The sequence below is a fragment of the Hyla sarda genome, chromosome 8 (genome assembly GCF_029499605.1).
Source record: "Hyla sarda isolate aHylSar1 chromosome 8, aHylSar1.hap1, whole genome shotgun sequence".
Taxonomy (NCBI): domain Eukaryota; kingdom Metazoa; phylum Chordata; class Amphibia; order Anura; family Hylidae; genus Hyla; species Hyla sarda.
Window position 1 is genome coordinate 172,174,412 of NC_079196.1, and position 24,705 is coordinate 172,199,116.

A 24,705-nucleotide genomic window follows, 5' to 3' on the forward strand; every position below is an offset into this window, starting at 1 on the left:
TAATTTCTCCACAAAAATAGTGTTTTTTGGTTGCGCCATACATTTTATGATATAATGAGTGATGTCATTACAAAGGACAACTGGTCGCGCAAAAAACAAGCCCTCATACTAGTCTGTGGATGAAAATATAAAAGAGTTATGATTTTTAGAAGGCGAGGAGGAAAAAATGAAAACTTAAAAATTAAATTGTCTGAGTCCTTAAGGCCAAAATGGGCTGAGTCCTTAAGGGGTTAAAACTTACAATTGCATTTGTCAATCTGAACCCCAGTGACAACCTTATTTTTTGTCTGTTCTTCCTGGCACAGACATTCATCGTACTACTTATTGTTATGTTAACTGACAGAATCATAGCTGCTATGTAGGACAGAAAAGCTTGAGTTGATTTATGGAATACAATTTCCTTGTGCTCCATATACATCTAAATGGTTAAAACTGATGACAGCCCATACTTTGTTCCCTGATATATAATATATGAAGACCCTGGCTACCCAGAAACCTGTTTTTGATGGTTTTCCTCTGATAGTGAAATGTTAAAACCTTAGTTTATTTAAATATCCCAGGGGTGTGAAAATCCTATTGCCTGATGCCCGGGATATGTATTTCGGTGTGCCGGGCAGGTACATTTTTCACTTTTTCGGGCAAGCAGGGCCAAACCTCTAATTTTAAGACGATGGTGGAGTGTATGGAGCGGGCTTCTGACTCGTTCCAACTCCATGCCCGGCAGCCCTCAGCTGATTGCTGTAGTTGGGTGCTGCTGCTAATAGCCAGCATGCGTCGATTGCCGCTGTCAGCTTTGACAGCAGTGATCTAAAGACATCTTATAACCATACCTGGTGGTCTAGTGGGGTGGATCGTGCAATCGCTGTTGGGGTGATCCCCTGTGGAGGTAGCCGGAGGACTTACCTCATATCCCATTGCCGCCGTGGATCTGCATTTAATTGAGCTTGCCTGGAGTAGGCTCAACCAAATTAGCAAAGATAAGGCTGGGTCCACACTACGTTTTGTCCCATACGGGAGCGCATACGGCAGGAGGGAGCTAAAAGCTCGCGCTCCCGTATGTCACCGTATGCGCTCCCGTATGTCATTCATTTCAATGAGCCGACCGGAGTGAAACGTTCGGTCCGGTCGGCTCATTTTTGCGCCGTATGCGCTTTTACAACCGGACCTAAAACCGTGGTCAACTCCGCATACGGAGTTCTATATAACTTCATTGATCTTTATAAGGAATCTAATGATTCCTTCTTAACGCCTTAAGAACAAAGCCAATTTTGACAAAGCCAAAGGGTCAGGCCAATTTTCGTTTTTGCACTTTAGTTTTTTCCTCCTCCCTTTCTAAAAATCATAACGCTTTCAATTTTTTTTCCCCTACAGACCCACATAAGGGCTTGTTTTTTGCACCATCAATTGAACTTTGTAATGACATCAATCATTTACTTACAAAATCTACCACAAAACCCAAAAAAATTTGTGGGGTGAAACATAAAAAGAAAACGCTATTTTGTAACTTTTGGGGGCTTCCGTTTCTACACAGTGCAGTTTTCAGTAAAAACACCTTATCTTTATTCTGCAGGTCCATACGGTTACAGGATACCCAATTTATTTAGGATTTATTTTTTTCTACTTTTTTACTACTTTTTTTCTACTTTTTTTTCTAACTACATGCACCAAAATTAGTATGTTTAAATTGTCATCTTTTGACCCCCTATGACTTTTTCATTTTTCCGTATTAGGGGCTATGTAAGGGGGCTAATTTTTTGCACCGTGGTCTGTATTTATCGGTACCATTTTTGTTTTGATGGGACTTTTTGATTTGCTTTTTATAAAAAAAATTTTTATGGTATATGAAATGACCAAAAATGCACAGTTTTGTACTTGGTATTTTTTTTATGTGTACACCATTGTGTGGTTTAGCTAACCTTATATTTAGAGATGAGCGATCTTACAGTAAATTCGATTCGTCACGAACTTCTCGGCTTGGCAGTTGATGACTTTTCCTGCATAAATTAGTTCAGCTTTCAGGTGCTCCGGTGGACTGGAAAAGGTGGATACAGTCCTAGGAATGTATCCACCTTTTCCAGCCCACCGGAGTACCTGAAGGCTGAACTAATTCACGCAGGATAAGTCATCAACTGTCGAGCCAAGAAGTTTGTGACTAATCGAATTTACTGTAAGTTCGCTCATCTCTACTTATATTTTAACAGTTAGGACATTTACAAACCTTGAATAGGGAAGGGGTTAATTCTCTTTTTATTCAAATTAATTTATTTTCCTCCCATAGGGGATTGCATATACTGATCAATGTTATGCCATAGCATAGCTTAGATCATTGTTATCGGCACACTGCTGCTGTAGCCTGCATAGCAGGCTAGGAGCAGCAGAAGATCAATCGGACAGTGAGGAGGCAGGTAAGGGCCGTCCACTCAGCTGATAGGGACATCCGATGCGACATCGCGGGTCCCAATCAGATACACTGAGCTACCGGCACCATTAACCCCGCATTTTAGACAACGCAATCAACTTTGATTGCAGCATCTAAAGGGTTGACGCCAAGCATCAGCCCGATTTGGTGTTGCCCGGCATTAGCAGTGGGTCTTGGCTGCCTGTAGCAACCGGGACCCACTGGTTAAAAAGAAGTTTCTAATAAAAGTAAAAAAAAACATACATTAAGCCCTTCTTTATTAAAAGTTCACAACACCCCCTTATCATTTTTCATATAAAACATGTAAAAATGATAAAAATAAACTTATTTGGTATTAGCGCGTGCGTAATTGTCTAAACTATTAACCCCTTAACGCAAACCGACAGGTATACCCATCGGCTGCTGAAGTGCGTTCGTGCAGAGCGACTGATACACCCATCGTTCACATAATTGCAGCTGCTGCTGCATCCCGGGGGCTGAACTTTTCACCTCCGGTTGTCTCCGGCAGGTGAGAAGTTCGGCTTAACCCCTTCGCGCAGAACGCCCCATTTATACGGCGGATAACGCGATACCTTCTCGCATTCTGCCGTATAAAGGCGGCGTTCATTAAGTGCGTGCTCCCGCGGCGCTGATCGGGTTATTTAGCTTAAGTCCCGGGGTGTCCGGCGGGAGACCACTCCCGTCCGACACCTCGGGATCCCATTTGATTAACCCGATCAGCGATGGGGTGTGCAGGGGCGGCGGGTGGTGTGTGGCGGGTGTGCGGTGATCCGGAGGTCCGGCAGCGGCGATGGAGGGTGCGTGGCGATGGCGGGGTTAAGTGCACCGATAGTCAGGGGGAGAGAAAGGGCAGCGGCGGCCTCTCTCCCCCTGCCTTTCCTGGGGGTGTATCGGGGTATACACATGCGCACACACACACGCACCCTCATTTTACCAAGGATATTTGGGTAAAAAACTTTTTTTTTATCCAAATATCCTTGGTAAAATGAGGGTGCGTGTTATAGGCCGGTGCGTGGTATACCCCGATAAATATGGTACATTTGGGGCCTAAATTGATTTGCACAGGGGTGGTTGATTTTACAGCGGTTCTGACATAAACGCAAGAAATAAATACCCACATGTGACCCCATTTTGGAAACTACACCACTCATGTAACGTAACAAGGGGTATAGTGAGCCATAACACCCCACAGGTGTTTGACAAATTTTCGTTAAAGTTGGATGGGAAAATGAAGAAGAAAAGAAATGTTTTTCACTAAAAGGCTGGTGTTACCCTAAAATTTTCATTTTCACAAAGAAAATAGGAAAAAAGCCCTCCCAAAATTTGTAAACCCATTTCTTCTGAGTAAGAACATACCCCATATGTGGATGTAAGGTGCTCTGCGGTTGAACTACAATGCTCAGAACAGAAGGAGCGCCATTGGGCCTTTGGAGATAAATTTTGTCTGGAATTGAAGGCCACGTGTGTTTACAAAGCCCCCATAGTGCCAGAACAATGGACCCCCCTACATGTGACCCCATTTTGGAAACTACACCCCTCATGTAATGTAATAAGGGGTACAGTGAGCATTTACACCCCCACAGGTGTCTGATAGATTTTTGGAACAGTGGTCTGTGAAAATGAGAATTTTATTTTTCATTTGCACAGCCCACTGTTCCAAGGATCTGTCAAACGCCAGTGGGGTGTAAATACTCACTGCAACCCTTATTAAATTCTGTGGAGATGTAGTTTCCAAAATGGGGGTCACATGTTGGGGGGGTCCACTGTTCTGACACCACCCCCACCCCCCCCCCCCCCCCCCCGCTTTTTATATATATTTTTCTATTTTACCTACCTCGCCCTCCTTCATCACTCCCTCCCCCTGCTTTTTATATATATTTTACTTTCCCTAGCTCCCCCCCTGCTTTTTATATATATTTTATTTTCCCTAGCCCCCCCCCCCTGCTTTTTATATTTTTTATTTTTATTTACCTTACCTTCCCCCTACCTCATCACTCCTCCCTGCTTTTTATATATTTTTTTATTTTTATCTTCTCTACCTCCCTCATCACACTCCCCCTGCTTTTTATATTTTTTATTTTCCCTACCTCCCCCCTCCCTCATCATTTCCCCTGCCCCCTGATTTTTATATATTTTTTACTTTCCTTACTTGACTGCGCTTCGGCAGGCCAGGTCAGACGGCGGGTCTCGCGATTCGATTGCTTTTGCGATATATCGTGCAGCCCTAATATTTATAATAACTAACATAATAAGTGTAAAAAAAATAATAAAATAGTATTTATGTATAAAAAGTATATAAAAGTACCGATAGAGAAATATCTGGGCCAGTGAAATGGTTATAGGCAACATTCAATCATTTCATAGAGGCCTGAGGGGACCAGGGTTTGTAACTTATATATCCAATAGTTTTCTCTCTTCCGGAGGATATTAAACTTGTGTGGATTGTCTTTGGATATACTTTCTATAGGGGTAATGGAGATGTCATTGAAGTTTTGGTTGTGGTGTTGGGTTATGTGCCTGGAGACGCTATGCAGGAGAAAACCATTGGTGGCATTATTTCTGTGTTTCATGATTCTTTCCCGTAGGCACTTAATGGTTCTCCCCACATATGTACACCACATTATCATTCAAGAAGGTAAATAACGTATTGGGAGGAACAGTTTAATAGTGTTTTGATGGGAAATGTTTCTCCCATGGTTCTGGATGCCTAAAAATACAAAGCAGAGGCGCTCCCTGTGGAGGATCACACGTGCTGATGCCGGACAGGGACGGGGATACAGGTGTTCTCTTACCCGCTCCGGTTGTGTACTGACATACACAACAATGGTTAGCACATGTAAAGAAGAAGGTTTATCAATCCGGCTGCAGCTTTCCCATGAGAACTTGTGTAATCCAGTGAACTTCGTAAATAACAGGGAATTCTTAGGCGCTGACCGGAACAAAGAGGCTTCAGGTAGGTAGATTCAGATAAAAAAAAAAGCTTTAATCAGCCAAGATGCAACACGTTTCACTGCGCAAGCGCAGCTTCAATGCCTGAGGAAGCTGTGCTTGTGCAGTGAAACGCGTTGCATCCTGGCTGAATAAAGCTTTTTTTTATCTGAATCTACCTACCTGAAGCCTCTTTGTTCTGGTCAGCGCCTAAGAATTCCCTGTTGTTTATAGTTCACTGGATTACACATGGTTCTGGATGAGAATGTTCTACCCCGGTGTTTAAAATTGGCACAACATTTGCAGCGAACATGCCCACATCTATAAGAACCAGTGGTCGAGAGAAAACTCATGGGTTGCGGAGTGTTTTGCCTCTCTTGTATGTGACACCCGTTTTTCTGGGGAAATGTCTCGTAAAAAGGGGGCGTTCTTCAGGATCGGCCAGTGTTTATGCAAGACCTCTTTAATAAGTTTGTGTTCCCTGGTAAAGGTCATAATGAAGTTAATGGACTAATCTTTCTCATTATTCATGGTTTCTTGCACCTTAGTCAGACTTTCACGTTGTGATAAGTTACTCGCCCTATTGAAGGAAGAATCCACAATGGTCTTAGGATATTTTTTCGCCCTAAACCTTCTTTTTAAAATGTCACTTTGCTCTTTGAAATCACTAGTATTGGAACAATTACGCCTAATACGTTTAAATTGTCCATAGGGGACATTTATGAGCCATTTCTTATAATGTGAGCTGGTAAAATAATGGTAGTTGTGGTCGGATTCTTATATGTACCGTAAGTAGGGTACCACTTGCATGAATAATTAGGCCTAGAGAAGGGGGATACCCTGAGAGTGACTGTAGAAAAAAAAAGGGGAAGGGAGGGTGGGGACATCTTGCATGCTGGCGACAGCACCTTTTGTGGATCAGGTGGGTATATAAAGACCAGACTCCTCCCACAAATTAGGTTAACTGTTTCAGCTAACCTCCACTTGTGGTCGGATTCTTATATGTACCGTAAGTAGGGTACCACTTGCATGAATAATTAGGCCTGGGGTGTGCCTGGGTGGCCGTGAAGGGTATCCTAGAGAAGGGGGCAAAAATAACTGTTAGGTAATACATGAATTAATGGTTAAGCATAACCTACATCATATGAACCCAAGATAACAGACAAAATACTCCAGCTAACAGCCGGAGGGTGGAACGTGTCAATGGATCAGAGCGATAACAGTGCCCTTAACTTACTTAACATCTAAGTGATAACTGACAAAGAGAAGCCCCTACCCAGAAGCTGGCGCAGCTGTTATGGAGCCGTAGCCAAGATAAATTTCTAGATATGCCGCTTGGCACTACTAGACCCATAGCACCTACCAGGATGGTACTACCAGGGTGCGCATGGATAGAGGTAACCCAAGTGTCAAATATAGAAAGTGTTGAAGTGCTAGATAGACAGAAGGTACAATGAGTCGGTTAGAAAAGTGGCCAAAACACAAACGTCAGTAGGTATTTAGATAGGTAGTGCCAGAAGAGGAAGATTTGAAAAGTGCTACACATATAAGTAATCCTATTGAACCATGCCATACATAAAGTGACAACAACAGACCCGCATAGAAAAAACATAAAAGTATATAACATACTTAACCTGAGGTTTCGTGTACCAGTAAGGTAGTCTCCACATACTTGCAGGTGTAAAGAAGATTATTACTGCTACGCCCCGAGGCTTATTGCAAAAGAAAATATACATGACCAGCAGGTTACAAAGACTGATAAGGGCAAATTTCCCAACAGGTACACAAGACATGAACAAGCTTAACCGACACCAAAGAACTTAACACTTAAGACGTGTACAACTAAGACCACAATCAGACACATAGTAACAAACATAAGAGCAAGATAGAGATGGCAACAACATGAGGCTCGTGGACTGAAACTGCCTCAGACAGAATCGTATGAAACGCAGAAACGGAAACATGAGGCTTGTGGACTGACAGTGCAATCTGCCTCGGACAAAATCGCATGGAACATAGAAACGGAAACAACATGAAGCTCGTTGATTGTCAAGCAATCTGCCTCTAACAGGGGCGTAAGTAATGTACAAAAACAAATGACAAGAGGCTCGTGGATTGATGATACAATCTGCCCCAAACAAGAACGTTTGTAATGTACAAAGGAATGACAACAATACAAAGGCTTGAGGATCGTCGGGCAGTCTCTCTCTCCCAGGGACATGTGACGTACGAAAGGCATGCAAAGAGACAGCTTAACACTTACCTGGAATGGCAAGGTCGAACTGACTAACAAGGCGTATGTAATGACCAAAAAGGAAACTATAAAGATGAAGCTTTACGGATTGACGACAGCAATCAGCCTCCAACCACACCGAATGCATAGCGCTAAGCGGTAAAACAACCTAGAGTACATAACGTAAGCTGAAACAAAAGAGCTGAAACAGAATGGGACAACAAACTATGAAACTTACACTGTAAGGAACTGTATGCGTATTAATTACCCTGTAGGGAACCATATGTATATGACACTGTAGGGAACATGGTATATCACTTGGAGTAACATAAGCACTGCATAACATAAGCTATCTGCCTCTAACAGGGCATATGTAACGTACAAAACATAAGACGACAAGAGGCTCGTGGATTGATGATACAATCTGCCCCCAATGAGAACATTTCTAATGTACAAAGGAATGACAACAATATGAGGCTCGAGAATTGTCGGGCAGCCTCTCTCTCACGGGAGCGTGTGACGTACGAAAGGCATGTAAAGTGACAACTTAAAGCTTACCTGGAATGGCGAGGTCAAACTGGCTGGAACAAGGTGTATGTAATGACCAAATAGGAAACTATAAAGATGACTCTTTACGGATTCACAACAGCATTTAGCCTCCAACCACATCGAACACATAGCACTAAGACTTAAAGCAACCTAGTGTACATAAAGTAAGATGAAACAAAAGAGCTGAAACAGAAGGGGACAATAAACTAGCAGATGTACACTGTAAGGAACTGTATGCGTATTACCCTGTAGGGAACCATATATATGTACCACTATAGGGAGCCGTTAACGTTGACGCCTGGTATATCCCTTGAAGTAACGCTAGCACCGTATAACATGAGCTATCTGCCTCTAACGGGCGTGTGTAACATACGGACAAAGGACAACAAGAGGCTCGTGGATTGACGATACAATCTGCCCCAAATGAGAACATTTATAATATACAAAGGAATGACAACGATATGAGGCTTCTCTCTCACGGGAGCGTGTGACGTACAAAAGGCATGTAAAGTGACGACTTAAAGCTTACCTGGAACAGTGAGGTCAACCTGGCTGTAACAAGGCGTGTATAATGACCAGAAACTAAACTATAAAGATGAGGCTTTACGGATTGACTATAGCAATCAGCCTTCAACCACACTGAACGTATGGCGCTAAGAGGTAAAACAACCAAGCGTATATAACGTGACAGCTGAAACAAAAGAATGGGAGAATAACTATGAAACGTATACTGTAAGGAACTGTATGCGTATTACCCTGTATGGGAAATGTATGCATGTCACACTGAAGGTAACCGTATGTATGTGACACTGAAGGTAACCGTATGTATGTGACACTGAAGAGAACCGTTAACGTTGAAGCATGGTATATCACTTGGAGTAATGTAAGCACCGTAAAACATCTCCGAAAACAACAAAGCCCTGTATATAAGCTTACAGTAGTGTAAACCCTGAACAACATTAATGTTCAGCAGAACAGCTAAATTAACCACTAATACACAGTATATATAAGCCACAGTAAAACGCAATTACCAGCAATAGAACATAGGCCCATATGTCAGCTAAAATAATGTAAAATGCCCAGTATATCTGCTACAGTAACATAAGCCCCAAGTAACATTAATGTACTGTATATCAGTTAATTAACACTAACGCATAGCATATAGACACTTGTTATGTAATGCAAATTATCAGCTATGGTAACATAAGCACCGTATGACCACAATAGAGACATTAATGTACCACATGACAGCTATGGAAACGTAACACAGCATCGGCTATATTAAGACAAAGCCCAGTAAATCAACCATACCAAACGAGCACAGTACATACGCTATGGTATCAACGTCTGGTACTGCAAACCAATATAACGTGAAGCATGGTATCCGCTCAGGTAACACATGCCACCGGAACTATTGTAGAATAAATGTCACAGTCATGTATGTACAATGTGACAGCTCCAGAAAGGTATACATAATTTTATGCGTAATGTGCCTGTTATAGGAATATTTGCGTAGTGTGAACGTTATTGGGTAGAAGGAATCATGTTCAATGAGAAACATAAGAGTAGCATGACAGCGCTGAACATGAAAAACGTAACCTCAAGCCATGAAACCAATACTGTAAGAAACATATTCAGGTCACATTGAAGGAAGATGTAGATGTTACACCGCTAGGGAAATATAAGCACGTACACCGAGTAGGAACCTGAGTAATACACTGTTGAATGCAGGCATGGTATACTGTGTGGGATATCAGCAAGGAACACTATGTGGAAGGTAGGCGTGGTACACTGTGTGGGAACGTATGGCAGTACGCGGTTTTGCTTGTTACCTGCTGTTGCAACAGAGTGGAAGTGCAATCATGGTGGTGTTATCTTGTGTGAACCGTATGCGTGATAAATGCAGGAAAACATGGCGTGTATGGTAACGAAACACAGAACGTAAGGAAAGTGTGGAGAACCATGTGGTAATGTCAGCAAGGACATCCTATCACACCTGACCTCCCACATGAGTAAATGTAAAAGCAATGCCATGATAACAGCCTAACATACTACACCTGAGAACCATGAGAGTAATGCTGTGACAGCTTGAAAAACCTGACCTGCATACATTAATGAAAGCCTAACGTGACATAACTAAAAACCAAGACAAATGTGACAATAAAGCTATGAAACATCCGCTGACGTAGCAGGTGGGCGCACAGTATATTCTATGGTGACATAACCCATACATGACTACATGTGTGTAATTATAAACTATAGAAGTTATAAGAATGGTAACATAAAACAGTATAATAGAGACATATGATGTATCTACGATAAGTGACATAACCACGGTGACATATAACAGTATACTGATGGCAACTTACATGGTATATACTAAGGGATGTATACGTGGTGTACATGTAACTGACAAACACAGTAAATAAATGCACTGGTGATGTATAACAGTACAATGTATAATGACAATTTATACATGGCCTATAATCGATGACATGTCTGAGATAGAGATTGGTCGTGGGCTGCAGCATAAAAGAGCGTACAGATGGGGCGACGCAGCAGGAGAGACTCCAGCGAGGGGACAGAATGGAGAGCGGTTGTGAGCATGAAACTGGTTTACACCAGGTCACATATGAAGGAAAAATAATCTCGTAAATGTAAGAACAGTCAAAACAACACCAAAATATGGAGGCCCCCCAACACCTGGAGATTCAGCAGCCTGTACTGCTCTGTCAGCCCAAACACATCCTCCTGCTGCAGTCAATTATTTGTATAAGCCACAGCTGTGATCTCCTATGAGTGATCTTTGCAGACTAAGAGACTGAGGCAGGAAAGAGTTAACCTCAAGCTGAAATATGCAAAATACCTCACGGCCAGCAGGCCAGGGCTGGAGCCTGCACAGCTACATGTGCTTACTGCATGTTTACTGCATTTTGTAGGAGCGAGATGTAGCTACTTCACAGCCTGCAGCGTGATAGGTACCTTAACACATTACCGCATTCCTTGCATCATAGTTAGGCTAGCAAACAGTGCCTCTCTGCGACATATGCAATCAAACCTCCCGCCAAAACCACAGCATCCGGTGCAAAGACATCTTGCATGCTGGCGACAGCACCTGTGTGGATCAGGTGGGTATATAAAGACCAGACTCCTCCCACAAATTAGGTTAACTGTTTCAGCTAACCTCTACTTATACTGTCTACTTTAAAAAAAGAAAAGGCTTTGGTGTTAAGGGATCCCAGGCCATTGTGGTAAACAACAACATCTAAAAATTCAGCATTGTCATAAAAATCACTGTGCGTAAAATGAAGCCCCCAGGTATTATCGTTAAGAGGATAAAAACTCCAAGTAAAACTGTGGATCCATTCCAGATAAAAAAATATATCCTCAATAAAACACTTAAAGGGGTACTCCGGTGAAAACCTTTTTTTCTTTTAAATCAACTGGTGGCAGAAAGTTAAACATATTTGTAAATTACTTCTATAAAAAAATCTTAATCCTTCCAGTACTTATTAGCTGCTGAATGCTACAGAGGAAATTCCTTTCTTTTTGGAACACTGATGACATCACGAGCACAGTGCTCTCTGCTGACATCTCTGTCCATTTTAGCAACCATGCATAGCAGATGTATGCTAAGGGCAGCATGGTGGCTCAGTGGTTAGCATTGCTGCCTTGCAGTGCTGGGGACTTGAGTTCAAATCCCACTAAGGACAACAATAAATAAAGCGTTATTATTATAATAACATCAGCAGAGAGAACTGTGGTCGTGATGTCATCAGAGAGCATTCCAAAAAGAAAAGAATTTCCTCTGTAGTATTCAGCAGCTAATAAGTACTGGAAGGATTAAGATTTTTTTAATAGAAGTAATTTACAAATATGTTTAACTTTCTGCCACCAGTTGATTTAAAAGAAAAAAGGTTTTCACCAGAGTACCCCTTTAATTTATTTCAACATTGTGTATATTTTATGTGAATAGATGAAGGTTTCCTCGAACAGGCCCACAAATAAATTAGCAAAGCTGGGTGCCACTCTCGACCCCATTGCGGTGCCTGAATGCTGTGCATAAATACGTTTTTGAAACTCAAATTAATTGTGTGTTAAAATGAAGCGGAGACCTTTTTAAGGATAAAATCACGTTGGGCCTGGGGGAGATCGGGGTCACCACTGAGAAAGTGGGCCACCGCGTAAATCCCCAGATTATGGTCGATAACAATGTAGTGGGAGATAATATCCATGGTGACTAGTATGTATTCCTTCTTCCATTCTACTTCTAGAATGGAAGAGATAAAGTCGGTGGTATCCTTGAGGTAGGATGTCAGACTAAATATGTATTTATGCAACAGTAGATCTAAGTAATGCGATAAATCGGAGGATACAGAACCAACACTGGATACTATGGGTCGACCTGGTGGATTTTCAGTGTTTTTGTGTACCTTCGGTAAATAATAAAAAATGGGCATGGCAGGTTCATGACTGAAGGTAGTCTTTTTCAGATTTATTTAAAATTCCTGTTTGAAAACCTTCATTGACCAAGTTTTTCAGTTCATCAGTGTATGTTGGGACTGAGGGACGTACTTTATAAAATGTGGGGTCATTGAGTAGTCTGTTAGCTTCCTTTAATGTAGTCTTCTGTGGTTAAAATAACTACCCCTCCCCCTTTGTCTGCTGGTCCTCTAGGTCTTGGGAGTGATTTCCTCTAGGTATTGGGAAACCATACTTAAAAAGGTGTCCAGATAGCTGCCTCTTGATTGGAGGGGATAAAAACTTGACTTTAGTTTGGTTAGAGTTTGGTGTGTACTGGAGTTGGTTTTGTGGAGGTACTAACGGTAGTTTGACTCGGCTCAACCTTGGGTTCCCCTTTTTATATTAAAAAAACTTTTGATAGTGAGTTTTCTTGCAAAATTATTAAGATCAATGAAGAGGTTGAAGCTGTTTGACCTACCAGTGGGACAAAATGATAAGCCTCTTTTGAGGATATTTATTCTCAATGTCATCGAGAACATATGAGGATAAGTCAAGTACCGAGGCACGAGGATATACCCATACGCCCTCCTTCCCCAATAGGTTAAGGTCTCTGACATTGAAAGTATTTACTGGGCTTCAGAATTAATGTAGGTAACTGTCTCATAAATTCATTGGGTTAACCTTTTTATATAATTTTTAAGGCAGAAAAAGTTCATGAGTTGAATGAAGAAATTGGAAAACTGTTGGCAAAAGCTGAACAACTAGGCGCAGAAGGGAATGTTGAGGAATCACAGAGAATTCTAATGGAGATGGAGAGAGTAAAGGCCCGGAAACGAGAGGCTGAGGTGGGTATTTTATTACATCTTTTCATTTATGCATATAATATGATGATCTGTGCTTGTTGCCTTTCTATTGTACACTATTTTAAATAACCCATTCTCATCTGCATCGATCAATTGCAGTTCTTACAGCGTCCAGTCATCTCTGCTTTTTTCTGCTTCCGATGATGTGCTGACCCTGAAGGAACTACCCTTTCAGGCGCCCCCCCCCCATTAGTATGGAATGTCACTTGTAGTTGTTTTATTTATTTATATATATATTTTTTTTTTATTGGGTTTAAAAAAGAAAAACACAAAACCTTATAGATCAGAGTACATTCAATGTAGAACAATCTAGTGGTGCCCATGCAGATAATGGTTGTACAAAGTTTTCCTTGAAACCCACAAAACAAGGACCATGGTAATTTTTTAAATCTAATTTATAAGGCATATGGAAGTCATGGGGGTGCCACTGTTAAGGTTTTCAAGGGCTCCCATTTCCAGCAGTTAGTATAATGTGTGGACTCCATCTCTCTCTCTCATCAGCCGATTGTTGAGGCTTTCAGTAGCTACAATTGTTGATCGTGATAACAATGTCCTGAACTACCATTTTAATAAAGACAAGAAGTAGGGTTAGAAGATACAATTCAGTCTTTTTCTGAGTGACCCTTTTCAATCCATGGGCTGTGCTGTTCTCTCATATATAATTTTGTAATAAAAATAAAATGTATTCTAGTTCATGATGATTCTAATATGATCTATTATTCCTATAAGGATGAATACCGGAATTCAATGCCTGCATCCAGCTTTCAGCAGCAGAAACTGCGGGTTTGTGAAGTGTGCTCTGCATACCTTGGATTACATGACAATGATCGGCGGCTTGCAGATCATTTTGGGGGAAAGTTGCATCTAGGCTTTATTCTCATCCGAGAGAAACTTGAGCAAATGAGAGTAAGTATTATGTGAGCTCAGATCAGTCTTTACCTCCATAGCATTTGGTAACTTGATAAGTCAAATACGTCTATTGTATTATCTAGTGGTATGTATGAAATGTGGTGTGTGTGAACGGTATGTAGCCCCATAGCTTGGTTTTACATTGATTGAAATATGTGGCTCATAACCTCAACAACATGGATATTCTGTGCTTATTTTACTAAAATAGTAAGGTAATGAATAAATGCTGGTATATGTAACCATAAAAGCTGTAGAATATAGCCTGTTGTGTGGCACATTACAACGTATTTAATAGAGTATGCCCTGACTTTAAGTTTTGATTTGATAATTTAAGGGGAGGCATTGCCATTATCACTATTTATGACATATTAACGGTCAGAATCAATAAAATGGACCCTTTTTAACTTAATGAATCTGAAATATGGCAGTGTCGTTGGTCCCTGGATCATTGCCAGTCCCAGAGGTTGCACCCCACTTATTTGACATACCCAGTTTAAAGAGTACCTATCATGAACTCATCTGTCCCTAATCTCCCCCCCCCCCCCCCCCAATATCTTCCCTGACTCTTCCTGACTCTAATCCTACTTTTTATTTTTTGTAAAACACCTTTTCCTACCTTCATAAATTCCCTGTTAGTTACTCAGTTTTGCTGCCTCTGTGTGAGAGGAAGGGGGGAGTGGCCCAGCAGGCATGATGTCAGCTGAAGCCTGGCTGGGCTTACTTCCGCCTTCTTCTGCAGGCACTGTAATCAGGTAATGGGTGGGGAGGAAATATCACTGCCCATACAACCCCCTTGTCTGCCCAGGTAACCCCAGCCTCACCCTCTGCTGTGGACTGGCCTACCTGTCTTAAGCGCTGCGGCGTGGTTGTTGTTATAACTGGCAGGCACAGCAGCCGTCCTGCCTGCCGTCGGTGCACAGTGCTGCTCCCGCCTGTCTGTCTGACAGGCGGGGAGCATCGCGGTGCTTTTCTGTGTCCCGGCTGCACTGAGAGTTTGGACTCATTCTGCCAGGCCAGCATGAGTCCGAAATCAATGAGCCGGGGAGACATGTAGGGAGACCCCAAGTGGTCAGTTTTTAAAAGTAAAAAAAATATATAAATATACATTTTTGTTAATCACATGGTATTAGAAAGTTGTTTCTAATACATTGATTAACAAAATCTAAAAAGTTTTTTGGATGATAGGTAATCTTTAACTTAATTTCTTGTGTTTTCCATCCAATTTAGAAAACAGTTGCAACCAAGCAGGAAAAACGGAATCAGGATCGCTTGCGGAGAAGAGAAGAAAGAGACCGTGAAGAGAGAGGAGGAAAGCGGTAGGTGTCAGTTTTCAAATAAAATCTACCGTATATACTCGAGTATAGGCCGAGTTTTTCAGCACGATTTTTCGTTTCGTGCCGAGTTTTTCAGCACGATTCAGCACGATATTTTATTGCTATAACTAAAGGCTGCACAAAACTGTTTTGAGACAGGCTGGAAGTGTGCATATAAAGTGTACTGTTATAAGGTATTGAAGAGTTTCTTCCTCTGGCTTCTCTGAAATGTTGTATTTTCATTGCAGTTCCCGGTCCAAAGAGAAGAAGAGACGAAGATCGCGATCATCTTCTCGTGATAAACGAAGATCAAGGTCAAGGGACCGACACAGGCATCATCGTAGTCGCTCAGGAAGTCGTAACAAAAGTCACCATGGCAGTTCACGTGATAGGGAACGTTCAAGAAAGTAACTACTATAAGCAGCTAAAATAGGTATTGCCACTTCAAACTTATTTGGCCTCATGTGCATCACAATGATATGAATAATGAGCAGTTCTGTGTAGTATGGTGCTACCACTGTTGTGTGGAGGGCCGCATACCCCCAAACTACAGTATTTGTATAATCTGTCCATGTACTGCTTTAAAGAAATCCATAAAAACTGGCTTTGTCTATACTCCATATCGGTAAACTACAGCACCATCAGTGTGGAAACTGCCTGAAATGACTTTCTATCCCCTTTCTGTTTTTCATATAGCATCAATATGGAATTAATACAGAATAAATATGGTGCCACACTGACCTAGAAAAGTTTGTACTGAATGCCATCTAGTACCAATCACTGTGCATTAAGACATGTGATAGTTACTGCTCTCTGTTTTGCATTGTAAATTGAACTACAAATTACTTTTTTGTGTTTTAGATCTGCTGGAATTACACAACTACAGTGTCTCAGTCATGAAGTCTGATATTGCATATGGGGAACTTGCAGTACTTCAAATAACATTCTTTGTGTTGTATTTTTAAGTAATCGAGTAATGTTCTATAAATCATAATAAAGCTTTTTTTCTTACTGAAAACTCATATTTGATAAACTTATTTTTTTTCCAAGATAGCAATGTTACTCCTTAATTCTGCTTGCCCTCAGTCTTGAAAATAGTTGAAGTATGATTAAAATATTTGTTTAGTGTACAGAGTTTGGTCATCGTGGTTGTGTTTTATTTTAGGAGACGTAGATGGGAGTATGAGATACCAAAAAAACTGCTATATGAAGATAAACCTAATACCTTGCAACATCCAAGTTTTATTTGATCAACAATTCATCTTCATCAAAACGTTGTACGTATACTAGACGTAAAACCAGGTTATTGTTAGTTTAATCCAATAGAGAGTTCAAGAAGACTTAGATTTGGCTTTAAAAAAAACAATAAAACTCTTTCCACTTGATGTTGGTGTTACAGCACTACTTTGCAGTTATTAGATTGGATTTAAGAAGAGGTGTATAGAATGTGTTGCATCTTTTTACTCACTTTCTGTTTACACTTTTCCAGTAGTAATGAGCAAATAGATTGTGTTAGCTGAAGCTACATAATATGGATCAAAACTGTTTGTATATTCTGTGGTTAAAGCTATGTAGACTCAACTGTTGGCTTGGAAAATAAAAAAAAGAAAAATGCTTTTTATTCAATACCAATCTTTTGAGTGCCATCCTTATTTAGACATACTGTATTTACATGCTCAGGAGAAGTAAATGTAGACACTCTTGAAGACCATTAATCAGTATTCTGTTACATTTCCTCATAATCACTAAACAGCACGATTTTTTAGGACCTCCATAAATGCCCTCCTAAAAGGTAGATAATAGACCCACAAAGACAGCCACTCTCCAATCTGCTGATCTTAAAGAGGTTGTTCAGGCATCCTATATATTTGTGGTACAAAAAAGAAAAAAAGCCATTTTGTAACTTTTGGGGGCTTCCGTTTCGGTAAAAATGACACCTTATCTTTATTCTGTAGGTCCATACGGTTAAAATGCTACCCTACTTATTTATATAGGTGTAATTTTGTCTTCTGGAAAAAATCATAACTACATGCCCGAAAATAATATCATTTTTTTAATTTAAATTTTTTTTTACGCATACAGGGATGTTTGAGGGCTGAAGTTTTTATCGGTACCATTTTTGTTTTGATCACTCTTTATTAAAAAATTTTGATATAAAAAGTGACCCAAAATATGCTATTTTGGACTTTGGAATTTTTTTGCGCGTACGCCTTTGGCTGTGCAGCTTAATTAACTATATATTTTTTATAAATCGGACATTTACGCATGCGGTGATACCACATATTAATAACATAGTTTTATTTTTTTTTAAATGGGACAAGGGGGGTGATTCACACTTTTATTAGGGAAGGTTTTTTTTTTTTTTTGCAATGTTATAGTCCACATAGGGGACTATAACATGCATCAATGGCGGTGATGCCCGGTATTAACCCTTTAGATGAGATGATCAAAGTTGATCGCAGCTTCAAAAGTAAAAAAAACAAACATCCCCAGCAGCTCAGTCGGGCTGATCAGGACCACCGCAGTGAAACCGTGGTGTCCCGATCAGCTGTAAGGATACGAGGAGGGTCCCTATTGCTTCCTCGTTGTCCGATCGCTAATCCACTGCTCCATGCCGGAGACCTAGGCAGGAGCATTGGAGCGCTGATAACATCGATCAATGCACAGCCACAGCATAGCATTGATCAATGTTATCAGCGCTCCAATGCTCCTGCCTAGGTCTCAGGCATGGAGCAGTGGATTGGCGATCGGACAACGAGGAAGCAAGTAGTATGGACCCTCCTCTTGTCCTAACAGCTGATCGGGAAACCACGGTTTCACTGCGGTGGTCCTGATCAGCCAGACTGAGCTGCCGGGGATGTTTTTTTTTCTTTTGACGCTGCGATCAACTTTGATCATCTCATCTAAAGGGTTAATACCGGGCATCACCGTGATTGGTGATGTCCGATATTAGCCACGGTTCCCAGCTATCAGTAGCCACCAGGATCAACCCGATATGACGCGGGGTCACTGCGTGACCCTGCATTATATCGCGGGCGCAGAGCGTACAGGTACACCCCTCGTCCTAAAGAGGGGTACTCCGGTGGCCAATGTGTTTTTTCAGTTTCTACTTACCCTTGCAGGTGAGTTTTCTTCTTATCTCTGGTCTCGGGCTTGCTCTTTGTTTGTCTTTCTTTTCCTTTCTTTGCACAAGTGAGTCCATGTAGTGTAGCATCTATTTCCGTTTTGCCTTTGTTTTAGAAACTACAGCTCCCAGCATGCCTTGTAGCTTGTCTCCTTTTTCAGTGCCTTGCCCAACTTGTTTTGCGTTGCCGCCCAGTCCTGCTTTTTTTCTTCTTCTTCCCTTTAGCACTCCCTTTCCCCACCCTGCTCATTAGTATACTTTTGCCTCTTTTTTATTTTTTTTCTATCTGGTCTGGATGTGTGCTTATCATTGTCAGCCCAATCATCTGGGTCCGTGATACGTGACCAGCATGTTGGCCAGTCAACGTCTGTTGCCATGCTTGGCTGTGACCTATCAGATTTGTCCTTGCCGTCTCTGTGTTTACACAAGATGAGCCAGCCCTGCGCACGCAGCTCAGTGTACTGAATACCCTGTATCAGCGCTGCGGCTGACATGTAACCCCTTCCCCGCCATGGGAATCGTGCGCCCATGGGGCGGAATCAGCTATCATGATTCCCACCGCGGGGGAATTAGTAATATGTCAGCCGCAGCGCTATCATGATTCGCCCGTGGGCGTATTGTCAGCTTCTCACCCCGCAGTCCCCACATCAGGGAATGAATTGTTAGCCGTAGCGTGCTGTCCCCACATCGGGGAACTAATCATGTGACCCACGGGCGCTGCTCTGCTTCTCTCCTCCCCCCAAAAGTGATGTCCCCATCGGGGAAAGGGTTAACTGTGAGCCTCAGGGCTGCACGTTCTCCCCACGTTGGGGAATCAATGATTTGTGAGGCGCAGGGCTTCTGGTCCCCGGAGAACAGAAGCTGTCACCTCCCCTTGCAAGCGCTGAAAGCCAGTGTGAGCCGCGGGCGGTGCAGACCAGAAAGCCAGTGTGAGCCGTGGGTGCTGCAGAGCAGAAGCTCTGCAGCGCCCGCAGCTCCCTGGCTTTCAACGCTTGCAGCGGGGACATCGCTTTTGGGAGGGGGGGGGGGGGAGAAGCAGAGCAGCGCTGCAGCTGACATGTTACTAATTCCACCACCATGGAGACAGTGTGCCCACGGGGGTAAATCATGATAGCCGATTCCCCGAAACGCGCGTTCCCCATGGCGGGGAAAGGGTTACATGTCAGCCGCAGCACAGGGTACTGGGTATTCAGTACACTGAGAGCCACTGGCGCTGGGCTGGCTGACAGCAGGAGGAGACATCCATCCTACCGCTGTCATCTTGTACTGTGCGAAAAAGGAAGGGAGAGAACGGAACTCCCAACCAATAACGGAACAATAATTCAATGAATATTCATTATGGGGGGGGGGGGGGTATAAAATGGGAAAAACCATATCGGGAGGGAAAAAAAACAGCAACGCCTGCAGCACTGATGTCTTGTCCACAACAGTGAACAAACATGGCCGCGAGTGTGGACGACAGTCAAAAGCAACCAGAAAAACTACTGAACGTCCGTCACAGGAAAGATGTCAGTAAAAAACAGACATGCTGTGGACAGATGTATAACATGTGAACTACAAAAGTGCTAAACTCGCTACAAACACGCTAGATAACCCTAAAACTGTGGTACCGGAGTACCCCTTTAAGAGTATACATATATATATATATTCCTCTTATATATGCCCAGGGAGTGGTAATTTTTAAACTAATTGCACACTTGCCTTCCTTGCTTGCCCGCTGCAGCCGGTATTGCGCAGCTCCAGGTGCTGCTGTGTGACACATCCAGGTTCAGAAACATCACAGGCCTACTTAGCCAATCAATCTGATTGGCTGAGACAGAACAGTGCTAATTGGCTGACCGAACCTATGCCATCACATCACCGAAGTGCCGCACAGCAGGTACCCGTAGATCTGTCACACTCACAGCAGCACGTGAGCAAGGAAGACAAGTGTGTTTTTTTTTTTATTTATTTATTTATATCCCCCTCCACGTGTATATATGTGTGTATATATATATATATATATATATATATATATATATATATATATATATATACACACACATACACGTGTGTGTGTGTTTGCGCGCATTATGGCCGGCATTTATCATTGTAGGTGTAAGTGAAGCATTTTTCTACACCTTTTTGGTGTTCTGGTAATGTGTAGGAGCACCACATTTATTAAATGGTCACAGAGCATTTGATACATTTTGTGCAGGTCACATCTTCTGAAATGTCTCTCCACATACACCAAAAAGCTAAGCTAAGTCTGGGCTGGTGTAGTTTTAGAGACTTTTTCAGTGGCTTTGCGCCTTTTCACAAAAAGGCGCCATTCATAAAACCCGTCCATATCATGTGTATTACCAAAATCTGTGGATTGCAACTCAAAATCAGCAGAAATGTGTAAACTAAAAGGCGCAGATAAACCCTGCTTGCGCCTTTTTTGCACCTTTTGTAGACACAAAAAACAGTCTAAAGACAATGATAAATGTCAGCCTATGTCTGGACTTTTTTCACATTTAATGTAACCTGTAACATGAACAATTCAATTGAATAAACTAAAATCGTTGAGGGGGCTGGAGAAAAAACACACAGTATAACCTGGATGCAGAAGTGTGAATAACCTCTTATAAATGGGGATGTGATGGTGTTCAGAATTAAAGGACAACTGTAGTGGTAACGTTTTACATATGCCCAGGCCTCAAAAATAAAATAAACTCATACATACCTTCCTACAAGCCCCCGTTGGTCCGGCACAGGCCTCACGGTCCCGCAGTGCTGACGTAATTTCACTTCCTGGGGACGGGGACGCCGCAGAGCCGTCGGCGTATCACCGGCCGCAGCGATGTCCCGCCTCGGCTGGTGATAGGCTGAGCCGACTGTCATGTAAGAAGCCGGCTAGAGCTCCTTACATGACAGTCGACTCAGCCTATCACCAGCCGGGGCAGGACATCGCTGCGGCCGGTGATATGCCGACGGCTCTGCGGTGTCCCCGTCCCCAGGAAGGGGAATGACGTCAGCACTGCCGGACCGTGAGGCCTGTGTCAGACCAACGGGGGCTCGTAGGAAGGTATGTATGAGTTTATTTTTGCGGTCCGGGCACGGGCATATGTAAAACTGTACCACTACAGTTGTCCTTTAAGTACATTTAAACTCATGTTAAATAGAAATGATTACACACACACCTGCCATCGTTTAAAGTAGCTCTCAAAGGAGTTATACAGTGTAAAAAAACCTGAGGTACAGATCCCCCAGAGATACAGCATTCGTGTATCTCCAGCTCTCACCATATAGACCATCGCAATCTGACATTTATCACCTATTCTGCGGATAGGGGATACGTTTTTTGTTTTTATTTTTATTTTTTTCTTGTTTTCTTTAAGAAACTTTAATAATCACGAGTAAAGTTCATCTGTTCCAGTGGGATTTTCCTGACATTATGGTCCGATTAAACCAAGGTTGAAATTTTTGTACATCATTCCAAAAGGTATGTTTGGGTTAAAAACAACATTGCTCATCACCCAAAGTGAAGCATGGTGGTGGCATCATGCTCTGGAGCTGTTATCTTCAGCTGGAACCAGGGCCTTAGTCAGGGTGAGGGTGTGTTCACACTACAGAATCTCCGCTCGCTGAATTCCGGGAGCGGAGATTCTGTCTGGCGGCCGCTGCCGAAATTGCTTCGGCGTTAAGGCCGCACGGCACTGAGCGTCTCATTGACTGCTATGCAGCGCTCGCGGAATCCGCGCAAAGAATGAACATGTTCTTTCTTTGCGCAGAACAATTTCAGCGGCGGAAATTCCGCAGTGTGAACAGGTCTAGCGGAGACCCATTGACACTAATGTTAAGTACACACTGCGGAGTTCCGCTCGTGATATTCTGTAGTGTGAACACACCCTGAAGGGAACTATGAAGAGTTCCAAATACCAGGCATTTTGCACACAAAACCTTCAGGTGTCTGTTGAAAGCTGAAAGGGAAAGTCACCTTTCAACCAAATATTGCCACTTCACGATGTGCCATGCTGATAGACTCCTACCCAAAAAGACTGATTTCTGTAATAAAAGATTTCAGTTTGTTTTGCAATTCACCCTATAGGTCACATTAAAGGTGGAAAAAAATTCTCACATGAGTTATTTTTGTCTCATTTCACATCACAAGAATATGGCATTCTGAAAGTGTGTGTAGACTTAAAATTCACTGTGTGTGTATATGTATAAATGTACTCACTGGCCACTTCATTAGGTACAGTTTTTCGATTCACATTGCAACCACTCTGCATTTAGGCATGCAGAATTGGTCAAGACAACTTGCTTAGGTCCATCCCAAGCATCAGAATGGGGTTGAAAGGAGATTAAAGTGTCTTTAAACATGGCATGGTTGTTGGTGCCAGACAAGCTGGTCTCAGTATTTCTGAAACTGCTGATCAACTGGGATTTTTAGAGAATTGTCTGAAAATTAGAAAATATCCAGTTAGTAGTTGTGAATGTCTTGTTGATGTCAGAAAAAAAGGAAAGAGTGATGACAGAAATGCAGCAGTAACCCAAATAACCACTTGTTATAAATAAGGTATGTAGAATACCATCTCTGAACGCACAACACGTTGAACCTTATAGCAGATGGGTTACAGCAGCAGCAAAAGACCACACCAGGTGTCATTCCTATCAGCTAAGAACAGAAAACTGAGGCAACTATTCCCACAAGCTCACTAAAATTGTACAATGAAATACTGGATCCATCCTGCCTTGCTGTGTTGGAATAATGACTTGGGGGACATTTTCTTGGCACACTTTGGGCCCCTTATTACCAACTGATCATGGTTTAAATGTGACAGCCAACCAGAAGTATTGTTACTGACCATGGCCATCCCTTCATGACCAGTGTACACATCTTTTGATGGCTACTTCTAGCAGGATAATGCACGATGTCACAAAGCTCACATTATCTCAACCTGGTTTCTTGAACATGACAAAATACGTTCACTGTACTCCAATGGCCTCCACAGTCACCAGATTTCAATCCAATAAAGCACATTTGGGATATAATGGAAGAGGAAATTTGTATCATGAATGTGCAGCCGACAAATCTGAAGCAACTGTGTCCTGCCATCGTGTTCACATGGAACTAAATGTTTCCATCACCTTTAAGAAAGTATGCCATGAAGACAAAAGGGGGGTCCAACTCGGTACTAGCAAGGTGTAGTGATGAAGTGGCCAGTGTGTTTATATGCATGATGCCTATTTAACCAGTTTAAATGGGGCAAAAATTGCCCAGACTTCTAACAAGATTTGGGACCTGCTAGGGGGCTCCATGCAGTTACTCAGACTTCTCTAAAACTTATTGAATATTTAGCGTTGGAACATTTGCACCATGATTTTACTCCTGGCAAAAATAATGGAATCCCCACATGTAGAGGATATTTATCCAGATAATTTTTACATCCTATCAAATACACAAATCGCAGATATAGTACCCAAAGGGAACCCCACGATTCCGCCAAGGAACTAGCCATCTGGTACATGGATTTAAACCGCTTTGTTAGTACCGACCCCATTTCAGTTTTTTCCACTCTGTACTCATGACAGAGATTTGGGTCTCATCCGCCTTAAAGACCCTAAGGCCATTGACGGCGGGATCAGAAGGCTCCCCCTGATATACATGCTTGTCCCCCTACCTGAGGGATCTAAGCATCTTTTGAATTTTTTCTGGTGGAAAAAACAAAGAAGTGAGTTCTTCATCATCAGAGGAAGAAGAGACGAGAGACCACAGCAGGTCTGTCGGTGGGAGCTAAAACTTCCATAGGAGTTTGAGGCCTCGCAGGTGAAACATTTCTGGGTGATCTCTCAGCAATTAGATCCTTGACCTCCTTGATGGAACCATTGACGTATGCTCTTTCCCAAGAAAAACATTTAATGCATGGAAGGTTTTC

General features: G+C 42.2%; 1 protein-coding gene across 2 annotated transcripts in view; it reads left to right on the top strand.

Annotated features, from left to right (window-relative positions):
• LUC7L (LUC7 like) overlaps nucleotides 1–17,310 on the top strand; it is a 30,822-nt gene extending 13,512 nt beyond the window's left edge. Inside the window, exons 5-9 of one of the 2 annotated variants that reach the window (XM_056536964.1) lie at nucleotides 13,295–13,438; nucleotides 14,186–14,362; nucleotides 15,593–15,681; nucleotides 15,927–16,111; nucleotides 16,540–17,310. In XM_056536964.1, the coding sequence (XP_056392939.1) occupies nucleotides 13,295–13,438; nucleotides 14,186–14,362; nucleotides 15,593–15,681; nucleotides 15,927–16,089 (573 nt within the window). In that variant the 3' untranslated portion in view covers nucleotides 16,090–16,111; nucleotides 16,540–17,310. The remainder of the gene's footprint in view (nucleotides 1–13,294; nucleotides 13,439–14,185; nucleotides 14,363–15,592; nucleotides 15,682–15,926; nucleotides 16,112–16,539) is intronic. The other variant, XM_056536965.1, reaches the window with a different exon arrangement.
• The last annotated feature ends 7,395 nt before the right edge of the window (nucleotides 17,311–24,705 follow it).